This window comes from Numenius arquata, chromosome 1 (assembly GCF_964106895.1).
Source record: "Numenius arquata chromosome 1, bNumArq3.hap1.1, whole genome shotgun sequence".
In the NCBI taxonomy this organism is placed as follows: domain Eukaryota; kingdom Metazoa; phylum Chordata; class Aves; order Charadriiformes; family Scolopacidae; genus Numenius; species Numenius arquata.
The window spans coordinates 120,297,854-120,310,772 of NC_133576.1; the positions used below are offsets into that span (position 1 = coordinate 120,297,854).

At 35.1% G+C, this 12,919-nt stretch overlaps 1 protein-coding gene across 2 annotated transcripts in view; it reads right to left on the bottom strand.

Moving 5' to 3' along the window:
• Positions 1-12,919, bottom strand: part of TNFRSF19 (TNF receptor superfamily member 19) — a 62,994-nt gene that overhangs the window by 39,358 nt on the left and 10,717 nt on the right. For both annotated transcript variants that reach the window (XM_074154088.1, XM_074154079.1), the window contains exons 2-3: positions 10,737-10,824; positions 9,193-9,303 (exon numbers count right to left, since the gene is read on the bottom strand). In XM_074154088.1, the coding sequence (XP_074010189.1) occupies positions 9,193-9,303; positions 10,737-10,802 (177 nt within the window). In that variant the 5' untranslated portion in view covers positions 10,803-10,824. The remainder of the gene's footprint in view (positions 1-9,192; positions 9,304-10,736; positions 10,825-12,919) is intronic.

Sequence of the window (12,919 nt, forward strand, 5' to 3'; positions counted from 1 at the left end):
GCAATAATAAAGTAACAATAAACAACTTCAGATGCATTTTACTGGAGATTCTAAGAATTTTCAATTTTCCTTTATGTTAAGAGTATCTTTACTGTCCTTTGAAGAGGAACAAGCACTCAAGTACACAGAAAATGAACAATTCTAAGAAAGCAACAACAAATGGATGCTAAAAATAGTCTTCTTCCTCTGTCTCTAGAGCCAGGAATTTGAAAAATAAGTTTTAATTTTTGGTTTGGTTTTTAGCTGAAACGTAGTTTCTTACTGTTGACTGTTATTCAGATTAAGGAGCAGACAGATAAATCATTGCAGTTAGTAACAACAAAAAAAGCATACTACATTTTCATACACTGTACAGCATGTTCCTCCTGCGAGATACTGACCCTAAATAAAGCTGGTAGGCAAAAGGGGATGAAAATATTTCAATTTCAAAAGAAATTTACTTCGGCCACAGAACATCTTTTACCATTTTATTTAAAACCTACCAGTTTCTGCTAGGAATCAATGCCAGAACAACGGAGGTTCTAGTAGTTCTATTTTATGTCACCTAAAAAAAAATACCTTACTGCGTTCAGTTTTACGCTCAATTTCATTTATGCAATTGTGAGACTGTATACAAAGCTACATGATTAACACTGAGGACTGGAAGGAGACTCACTTCTGTTAGGAGATTTTGCTCTTCCCTAAGTCTAAAAAAAAAATTTTCATTCAATCTTATTATTCCTTAACACATTCTTTCTAAATACCTACTCTTAACTCTTTCTGTTTAGATCAGCCAAATAGTAATGTTATAGGATTTATTATATAGCTCAGTCAAACCATGTATATTCATATCTTTTGATAAATCACTTGGAATCAGTCCCTCCCAAGTCCTAGTAAACTTTCAAATATAAGGCTTAAATTAACTTAATTATAAGTTTTCCTTTCCAGACTACCTTTGAAGTTTCAGATTAAAACAAGCAAACGCCAGGAAATAAAGTTAGAATTAAATGCCTTCAACTCACTGGCCCAAACTACCAAACTTGAGTAAATTGTTTCTAGCTCTATCAGATTTGCTTTGCTATAGTTGGATGTATGGATACGTCTTAGTGGTCCTTTGTAACATGGATGGTTTACTTTAAAGCTATAAAAATGGTGGATGCAATATAAAGAAATCTTCCGCCCAAGGAATTTACAGTCTTCAGTCTTTTCAAAGATGGCTTCTAAGTCCTTGCCAGAAATTCTGCAGATATAATTCATAACAACTACAGCTTTATATATGTGCTTTTTATGTTCAAATAATATTTGAGGTAGTTAACTGCCTGGCAGGTGCAAATAAATATTTAAGCTTGTAAACCAGGCAGAACTTCAAACAGATCTGCACTCATAATTAACCACATTCCCAAAACTGAAGGATATAATTTAGACGACAGATTCAAATCCTTTGAAATCTTGGACTTTATAATTTAGCAGTCCAGCAAAGATACAAAAATTCGACTGTTCCTCTTTTATCAGTACATGTGCAAAATTGATGTGCACCGATTTTCCTAGCGCTCTGTTTATGAAGCTATCAAGTTGTATGGCTTGAATAATTCCCAGCTCCCTTTATCCCTTCTATCCTCCCACTCATATTTTTTAAAGAGGGCTCATCTCCTGTGGCAGTTTACTTCAGGATTACAGAAAAGAGAAATAAAACTTGTAACCTCAATTAGCTAGAAATCAAAAAAACCCTTTTTTCTATTTTTGTGCCAGAAAAAAAAAAAAAAAGCAGGTAAATATACACTATATTTATTTCTCCTATTGTGAAGCTTATTGTGAAGAAAACTTAGCCCACTATTCCATTTTCACTTCCCCTTTTTAATGCTACTATCTATGGCACCAGGTAACATTAATGAAAAATTTCTCTCTCAAATGATACACAGTACAAGTCATGGAAATCCAAACACTAATTTAGAAAACTGCTTATTAAGTTAACTTAAAAAAAAAAATCCTCAAAATTCAAATGCACTTCTATTTTCTAGATATTTAGACCGCTTTCACTATCAAATTATCATGACACCTCATTACCTTTAATGTATATATCCCCAGAACAACTTTGTTTAAAAGTGGGTTTCACTAAGGTATCAAGTAAGATAGCTCGCCACAGCCATATAGGAATCTGTAACAGGCTAGTTAACTAAACTCATAACTTAGTTTCAAGCTAAAAGGATTAAAAGCATGCAATAATACAGACACCTCTTAAAGTATTACCTTGGCGGTGTTAACATTTTCTTTTGGTATCTACTACCCAAACATTGACTCAGACAGAACGACCAGAAGTATAGCAGACTATAAAGGGTAATGGAGTTAAGTGGTATGGTTTTTCCCTAAAAGTTGAATGCGATGCAGAAAGTAAATGAAGAGTTAATTAGATTTTAAACATTCTTTCAATTAAAATAACCTCAAATTTCATTAAAAAAATGCTTTCAGGCATTATTAAGATCATAATCTGCAAGTACATTTTAGAATTTGTTTCTAGTTCCACTGATTATCCACAACCTACGTAAAGTCCCTAGATAGTACAGCACAGAGAAGTTCCACCTAGGCCACAATGATTACAAGAATATTTAGGTATTCTCAAGAAAAAGCCTTCCAGTCATTGAGACGCTTTAAATTGATGTCAGGTCATATAACAGGTTGCAGCACTACACTGGTACTAGGAAATGAAGTTTTTAGTAATACCTTTGAGTATATGGCCTTGTTAAATAGCACAGCTTTAGCTTCCAAGAGTACCTTAGGCTTTGGATCAACCTCATTTAGAATCCAATAACCAGTCGTATCTATCAGCAGAAGTTTCTGAGCAGGACAGGCTGCAACAGTGTGCTGCAAACATGTCAAATTTAGCTGCTGTGGCAAAGTGCAAAGTAAGTGTCAGAACTAAGTTTCATGCTCAGTGATTAAGATTTGACATGCCTACATGCAGCTGCTCCAGCCTCCAGGAGACTGACCCAGAAACACGTGTTAGCCTCTCCTGACCTGAGATACGGCAGGCTTCCTCACGATCACCTCTCTTGCTTTGAAAAGTTACTAAGTGACTGCTAAACACGGTAGCAGCTGCTTTCAATAACTTCACTGGGACAACAGGTCAGATGCAGCACACTACCTTTCATGTTGTGTGTGAGGACTGTTCTGTTCAGGAGTAGAAACAGTACCTTGCTGTTTAATTCACTATTCCTTTTCTGAGCCAGGATGCAGGTCTCCTTTTTCTTCACCATATACCTGGTGCAATGAAGCAACCTATGACACATAGCCCTGCCTCAGCAACCATCAAGCTCCCTCTGTGCCATAAGCTCTCTGTGCACCAGCAGTCCTTTGGTGACAGTATTTATCATCACGTGTTTGGTGGCAATGCTGGCTGCAGGCACTCCCACACCTCTGCTTTTTCTTCCTTGTCATACATTGTCCTCAACTGTACTGATACAACTGATTATGAGGCTGAGCTGTAAATCTGACCACGGGACTGATGCCGGTTAGAAGTGATCAGTTCAGTGATCTGTTCCATCGTATGCTCTAAAAAATCTGCTCTCTCAGCATAATTGCACAGGTAGGGCACCGTGGAAAGAAATTACTATTGACAAAACCGTCATTTCAATGTTTCTGAACTACAACCTCAGATGTGATCTGTTGACAAAACAATCTAGAATTGCAGTTAAAGTTCTGAGTTGCAATATAAGCTTGACGAGGCTGTGATATTGATTGCTTTTTCATATATAAATAATTCCATGTATTGTTTATACATGGAAGCTATAGAGTTACAATTTTCTTTTTTTTTTTAAAGAAAAAGCAAATTATGGTGAAAGGACTGGAAGGACTCTCATTTCTGTATTGGAACATTTTCAGGAAAAGGCCAAAACCCAAACTATCGCAGCATATTTTTTCTTCATTAATTGTGACTTATATAAATTTGAATCATATATAAAGTTTAATTTATACAGAAACAGATTACTCGTAAGATAGGACAGAAAAGGCTCTTAGTATCAAGGCACACCAATGACTATTCAGGCACTGGCAACTTGAAGCCACTTTAAGAATGAAAGATACTGAACCACTTGCTTCACCATGTGATGCTTTGTTTCCTACTAAATGAATGACAGATGAAATAATGTTGAGCCATATGAAGCAAACACTTCCTTCTGAATCAACACAATCATTTTGGTCTCCCATCTGAGAAGAAGTCACTGCTTAAAATAAAAACACCAAAAAAACTCCCCAAAATCCAAAGAACAGCCCCAAACAACCCCCCCCCATGCTCAGAATCAAGCTATTTCAGTGGTTCAGAGGCTTCACAAACATTACCAAGGAGACATGTTAATGAGAAAAGGCCATGTAGATTATTTTTTTTAAATGAACAAACAGAAGCGAACAAACAGGAGAAGCAGCTTTTACTCCTTTCCTCATCAATGCTAAATTCTTGATAAAATAACAAATGGCTTTCTTATGATGGCAATCTTAAAAGTACTATATAAAAAAACGCAATCAACAAAGCGATCAACAGACTTCAGTTCTAAGTTAATGCAACATCTGCAACACTGCTGTCAGAACAGTTGATAGGGAATTAGAAAGGAAAAGTTGAGGGTGTACTATTTTTTCTTATTTTAAGGAAGAAAGAATTACTTTAAAAACATTATTGAACAAAGAGAATCCCACTAAACTGTGACATCAAAAGCTGAAAAGAACAGTCTAGATTTGTAACTAGTTACAAGAAATGTGGGTTTTGTTGGGGTTTTTTTTGTTCGTTTCATGCTATAAAGGGTGTCTGAAGTTGCTTATCTATGCAGACAGGAAGGTCAATCCAGTAGACTGAGCACTAGTTTGCAACTAAAATTAAACACTCATCGTAGAAACATAGAGCAGCCTAGGTCAGCCCCAAAATCTCCAATGATGTGGACTGTACCACATTCCTGGGGAAGTTGTTCCAGTGAATGATTGTTCTCACTGTAAAAAAAGTCTTTCTTATCTAGAGATAAAACCTCTCTCCTGGTAAAACTTGTACCCATTGTCCCTTGTCCTGTCCATGTGGTGCCTTGTAAAGAGAGAGTCTCCATCCTTTTGTTCCACTCTGGCCTCTGGCTGCTCTGTTCCACCAAAAGCTTTATGTGTTACCATCGGCAAGTTAATTTATACATGAGACACTAGCACAGACATCAAGAAAAGGCAACAGGACTTCCCTGACTTAGAAAGGTATTATGAAATGCTCACATAGTATAGCAACAAAGATCATGTAAATAACTCGTTAATAGTTGTAAAAACAAGTATATACACACACACGTTATATACATACATGTATATTTACACGCATCCACTCTGTACAGGTGGTGTTTTGCCCTGCACACTTATCCATACTGTTGATGCAAGTCTGTGGTATATGTGAATGTACCTGGCGACATGGGAACAGACTGGACTGTCACACAAGGCCAGATTTGATTAGGCTTTAACCATACCTTAAGTCATCCATGCAGCCTGTGTTCAGATTCTTAAGTCTGATCTTCAGGAGCCACTTTGTCTTCCCTTAGGTCAACAGTCATTAGTTGTTCCTACACTTCAATGGGATTTTTTTTGTGGCTTTATAAAACTCAGTTAAGTTTAAAAAAACCCCAAATCCCACAATTAGGTAACAACGTATTAGTTTTGATTTCTATAACATCATGTACTCAGTTTAATAAAGGCAAAAGGAAGACAGTATGCGCACAAGTGTACTTATGCTCTACACTGGTTGCTGATCCATGCAGTGGCACTATATTTAAGCCATAGTACCCACCTGTACCACAATATTTATCATATTTGTCTTGAGAGCTGCCGTTTTCCTTTCACAGTGTTTAGCCTACTTAACTCTACTTGGCTTTTGAAAGTAACACAGTTCCTGTTTTTGTCTAGTCAATAATAACAAGAAAGTTAAAATCTAAATCTGAAGATTTCTAAGATGAAGTAGTTTCTCATAAATAAGAGTGAAGTGATGGCTCTACAGTCGTTGCCATTGGACTTGTCTGCTTCAGCTTACTCAGCAGTAGAAGTTCTACCTGAACTGAGTTTTGACGGAAGGAAATAGGGATGTTATGTTTACATCAACCATTCACACAGTCCACTGCTGCATGACCCAATAGCTGGCCTTTTGTATTCAACAATATAGGCTGAGGTTTTTTGTTAGTAACATGAAGAAGAAACCTGTCAGTCAACTGCTTAAAACACTGGGGGGAAGGCGGGGGTGTGTGGGTGTGGGTGGGCATGTGTGTGTGTCAAACTATAAAACCCACTGATAACTGTGTATTTTACTATATACTTAGACATATAGGCATGCTCGCATATCCAGCAGCATACCTAGTTTTATCCATGAGAACTAAATATTTGATAGGAAAACAGACACATTATTTGTTATTAGGAAACTGTTATTAAACTACAGCATAATTACATCACTGCTTTCTCACATGTAAAAAAACCAAGCAAACAAAACTCCCTCTGTGCTGCAAATTACTTCAAGTATATAATTAAATCCCTTTTCCCTTTGCGTTCTGACCTTTGACTTAACATACTTTGTTGCTTCAAGCTGTAGTTCAGCAAGACTACTCTCTCAACTGCATTTCAGTACAGTCACACCATCACATCCTTTGCTATGATTCACAGAAAATTGTACCTGTATTTATAAAGGAAATTATGCTTCCTCTCACATTTAGGTTTGAGCAAAATCTGTTTAGTTATTTCAGTTCTACTGCTGTAGCAAGAAAATAGTAGTTGAAAGCCTATTCACGTCTGGGAGAACTAATTGCTTATACATTGAAATTAAGCATTCGTATTTTCAGAAAAACTAGTCCTAAGAATCAGGACTATCAGAGTTTAAACAAAAATAGTTAAAGTAAAAACATATTTGCAATAGTACACTATTCAAGTTATGACCTTCCTGTTTTAGTTTAGCATTTCTTTATTAAATTGAAAGAAAACTCTAAGTATTGAAGGCACTAGTTTTTATGCTTTTGTTTTTATTTGCCAACTAGATAAGTATGCAACATCAATGCATATAATACTGCTTTAGTAGGATCACTGTTAAGAAGTGCCATATTTATAAGTGCCTTTATAAATTAAAACACACACACACATACACACAGAACCTTTCAGTCCTCAAATTTAAGGTCAAACTGAAAAAAACCAAACCATCTAAACAAAACCACATCCACACCATTAGTCATCTTCAAGTCTCTACTTAACAGCATTGTTTGTATGACTAAACCTTAACTAACACTGCCTAACATAGGAAGCAGTCCTCACTGAAGTGTGAAACTGAAGTATGACTCCTAATGCACTGAACACTAGCTACAGGGGGTGGTGAGATCGGGAAAATGTGTCACTCAATTTCAGTAAATCTCTTCAAACTACCCACAAACCACAATACTTGTGCTTTTTGCAGAGCTGAATATAGTAGAAAATACGAAGGCACTGAAAGCTTCTTTTTCCCTGTTGCTTATACACATATATGCACCAGACTTAGTAATGTTTCATGCTTAAATTTTTTCAAAAATAACATTTCAAATTCTTGCTTGGATCTACATAACATACTTGCCTACAAAAGAAACCCTGAAAATTAAATTTTACTCCTCCTAAATAATACCCTAAATCCTACCTTTATCATCCTTTTTACGCTATCAATAAAAGTACAAAACAGAGTTTGTCCTTCTATATGCAAAGGAACTGGGCAAGGCATCTACTTCTCTCTTGCTTTATGGCCCCACCTGTCAGGTATCCATCTGACTGTACAGTTATGCTTGGGCCACAGTTTTACACTCTAACAATGGGCAAGACGTAGGCATAGTAGATGGACACTGAAGCAAGGGTCTTATGCATGAGACTTGACAAGTCTGCTCACCCTTCATGATACCAGCTTGCACCCCCTCTCTTTTGCCTGACCATCTTCACACCTCTAGCATGACACACCTGCTCCCCCCAAACACTGAGTCTCCCCAGGCCTCATAACTGATTCTGTTATTTCTCTTACCTCTTGCGATTGAGATAGTGAATCCCACCACATCCCTCCCTCCCTTTAAGCTCTATCTTCCTTCATTGTTATCTATTCTTACTTATACACAGCACCTACTTTCTCTTTGCTGAAAGCAACTGAGATCCCCTGCATGACTTGCACTCAGAGTTGGAATTTTGCTGGAAGTTTTGCCAAGTTAACTTCCTAGTTCTACTGAATCCCAGTCCATAACTTCAGTCACCACACCTCTCCATCAATTCACTTCCACACTCCTAAAAAAACCTGTCATTTCCTAAACTTTTATTGGGATTTTCTTTTGGAACAGACACAGTTGTTCTAAAAGAAAAAATATTTACATAAGGCTCAAGATAACAATCTTTCCTTCTCCATGATATTAACAAGGACTTCTTATGTGCTTTCTACATATTACCATGTATTTTTCTGGCCTCAAACTTCTAAATTACTTTACGTGGCATAAAGATATGGATTAGGTTTATAGAATTGTCAATAAATTGTAAAACAAAGAAACTGAACCTCGCTTGAATCTAGCTTCGCAACACAAAGTGCTCCAACCACTGAGTCAGTGAAAACAGAATAGCCACCTATCTCCCAGATGTTCTAAGGAAATATCTCAGCTCTTACTTGAATCCTATCCTGTATTTATGTGCTTACACCTTTATTTATATTTTTTTTATAAACCATTCTGTTAGAACAAGTTGTAGAGAAAATATTTAGACACTGCCTATAGTGGCAACTTCACCTAAAATCCAGAACTAATTCTGAAAGTCGCACTGTAAAAACCAAGCACCCCACATTTCAGTGGTCTGTACCAATCACTAGTTTGAAATTCATTTTTTGAACTTTCCTGTACACAGTGAGGTTATTCAGTCTTAATTCTTTGTAGTTTTTCTTCCCCTTTTTGTACCAGTAACTAACCTTTAAAAAAAAAAGAAATCATTTTAATTTGAGAGCCCATATCCAGACCCTCTAACGGTACTGCTTAATTTTTTAATGGTATCATCATTTTCTGAACATTCTGATCATTTTATATAAAGAGAACCAGCAGACACAGTACTTGAAAAACTGTAAAAGGTTCAAACACCAAAATAATAAAAAAGTATTGCCATATAAATAGAGCTATCTATTGTTTTAACTACACATGTAAATGCACTTATTGGAAACAAAGTAAATTCAAGAAAGCATGACTTGCTTACCTTTGAGAGTTCCATTCCAGGTCCACATTGCTTGCAGAGGATACAGTTTCCAGTGTGGTCCCTAAATTCTTGCTCTCTGCAATCACCAGTCTCACAAATTACCCTACTTAGCTGGAGGGGAAAAAAAAAAAAAAAAAAAAAAAAAAGAGTAAAAAAGTAAACTCAGTAACACATAATTAATCTGTGATTAACGTACAATTTATATGAACCCTAAATCTGAGGAATAACTTCATGTTTCTATCTTAACAATAAATTTCTGCATTATAAAAAAAGGTTTAAATATGGCAATGAAAGTTAATAATCTAACTCCAAATATGGATAAGTGGCATGAATTTTAAAGGTTCTTAGTACTCAGTGACTTGCAATAATTTTACAGTTTTAGAAGACCTGTTTGATATTTGGCACTTGTGTAATGTCTAAACACTTAATTGTTTGAACATAAGCTTAAGTTCCTCACCTTACTCAACATTATGAAAAATTCACATGACCATTTACGGAAGCTACAATTTTCATGACAGTAAGCTATGTCACATTACATTATATTGTTGTGTTTCATTTATCTGTGATTTTAAAAATTTTTTAAATGATGCTATTACAATTCAATAAATTAACTAAAATCTATTCTTTCAAACATAAACATTTAGAGATTTTAAAAGGTCACTCAAACCTTTTTGAAACTTAAAAAGCACCCCAAACCTGTATGAATACTATTTATTCTAAATTTCATTATCACTTAACATTTAATGGGCCCAATGAGAGAATCCAATTTCTGCCTTCAAAGGCATTTAAGTACATTATCTGACAAAACTAGAAATTAAATTTATGAGAAATACCATAAGGAGTAATATCAGCCATGCAAAGTCTCAGTATAATCACTGGAATCCTAACCAGGAACATCAGCAAACCCTGTGAGCTCCCTCAATAGAATTTTAAATTAAATGCTTACATACAGGCTTCCTTCACAGAAAGTGCTCTCCACAACTGCTACTAAACTCTTTGTGTATTAGTCTTTTCAGAATGACCAAAGCCTTTCTGATAGCTATGAAGCGTTAATTACCCTTAGTTCTAGAGCTTGTCTCTGGAAGCCAGAGTTGAAGTACGCTTAGTAGGCAATGTAATTGTGTGCTATGCTATGTTCTGTGGATAAACTGAATACTCCAAACTCCTAAACTATACGTATGAGTGTACTGTACTAAGAGACAGCCACTGCAAATTGCCTAGAATTCTTGCCATCTCTCCTAAGTGAAGCAGTATCACCTTTACAACACTATATTCACCTATATTTTCTGTCCTAGTCCAGTCCTTCCACAGAGAGGCTCACAACGTAAACTTTTTTAATTGCACGTGAGGAGTACCAAGAAATTATACAAATCACTTGACCAAGCTCACTTTTAAATTGGTAAAATGCCTATGTAATTGTCTGCATATATGTGTTTAAGACTTTTAGCGTCAGCAGTAATGTGTAAAACAAAAGACACCATTCCTATGTCCAATACAGTTTTTTCAAATTCATCCTGGGGAAAAAAAATTAATTTTTAACTTACCAAATATGCTAGTAAAATTATGAGCATCTTCAGTTTATCTTCTCCTTGTAATCCTTTAGCATCCATTTCTTACAATTAAACTTTCTCCCTAGAAAAAAAATAAAGGAAAAAAAGAAAAAAATCATTATATTTCCACAATGGTGTTTAAATTGCAAAAGTCATATGGCCATAGGAATTCATGTCATTCAGCACGTCAAAATATGTATTTGTTAATGCCATTAAAATATTTCAGATGGATTCCTGGAAGCTAAACAAGAAACATACACTTTAAAAATCATGTTCTTTTTTAGGTGACAAGGCAATATACACAAAGTTTCTATAGCCCTAATTCTCAAAAGAAGAGACTGCTATCAGTCTAGATTAGAGATCACCATTTGTAAATCTAACATCTTCTAACATCCCTAATATATCTTGCTTCCTTGTTAGATGCTCAACTAAGTATATGATCAATGGACAAAAATAAATTTTTTCAAATATGCCCCATATCAACCAAGACATAGGTGATCATGAGAATATTCCTTCTGTGTTGCAATGTGGAGCAGAATGGATTTGCCTAGTGGCTAAGATAACCTCTTCTACTGCGTTCTGCAATGAACTAGAGGCATACGCAGGATCTGTTTCTGTCACCCAAGAATACCAACTTCTTAAGATGTGTTAACGTGATCGTTTATGATCTGGAAGGCAAAGACTATTATAGAAACATTTCAAACAGCATAAACAAATCATATCCTACATCAGACAATTTTTGTCATAATTTCAAAAAAAGATGAAAGAACAGTCCATAAAGGCTTGTTTAATTATCTTTTAGGAAGTGACAACAAACAAATGATTAAAAAAAATTAAAAAATGAAGGGGAACTACTTGAAACCCTTACAGAAAGCAAGTTCTAATTTGGAATAAGTTTTTTTTGATTATTAAATCAATGAATTGCGCTCCAACAATCATTAAGAATATTGTGCTTGGCCAACAGAAATTTTTTTTCTCTTACTTTCCTTTTGTTTATTTGAGTCTTTGTGTTAATTTCCAGTTTCTTACTTTTTGCTTTGGTCAGTTACCTAGAAACGCAAGTGTAACTTTTAGTTCAGAAACGCAAACTATATGTAGCAACAATAACAAGAAAAGAATACATAAATCCAGCCCACATAACAGACTATTTGAATTTGATCCTAATTTGCATACCTTACATGACCATAATACAATGTCATTGGTTTCAGCTAGATGTGAGAAATAATGTTTAAAACGTTTTTAGCCTAGAGCTTAAGGACTGATGTTTAATTATGTCATTTAAAAAAAAAAAAAAAAAAAAAAGAGATAAGTAATCTTTATCATTTAAGAGTAGAAGACACTGACAAATCAAAGGATGGAACCAAAACATAAGGAAAGTAGTATAGAAAAAGATTACGAACAGTTGCAAAATACTTTACAATATGGAATTATAACAAGCATAATACACTTAATAAACTATACAACCAGAATGGGCATAAACTATAATTAACACAAAATTTCACATTTTACCGCATGAATACTCTAATTACCAAATTCTAATCAATAAGAAGAAATTATACTTCAGTGTCAATATTATATATTTTAAGATAAATTGTATTTTGAAAAGAGCTAAAGTCTGCTAGGATGAACAGAATGGGCAAAGAGATGTGTCAGCACCCTACAGAAAAGCCAAGATTGCATTTTTATGGTTATTTCTCCCTTAGTGACGGCAATGGTCTATGGGTCAATGACAGTTATCAGATTATATGCATGTCAACATGGGTAAAAAAGAAGACATACCATCAAGTAATACAAATACACAAATAAAGCTGAGAAACACGAAATAGGAAAGCTCAAAGAATTCTGGATGACCCAAATACAACAGTTTGATGTAAAAAGTACCATGGAACAAATGGAAAAATGGAAAAGGAGAGTCAACAAACTTCAAAAGTTAAGGGCACAAAGTTGGCACGAGAAGCTGACAGTGCTAATGCTGCAAAGAAAATTAGGTGTATAAAAACAAAAGTATATAGGACTAAAATAATTTCTAGTAACAGCAAAGATGAAACAGTGGACAGAGACAGTAAAAATACTGTTAAGGGAACAGAGAAGTTTAAAGAAATGTTTCTTGTCTATGTTTGGAAAGAAACAAGATGGATAAAACCCACACATCATTAATAAATATATCTTCTGGCTGA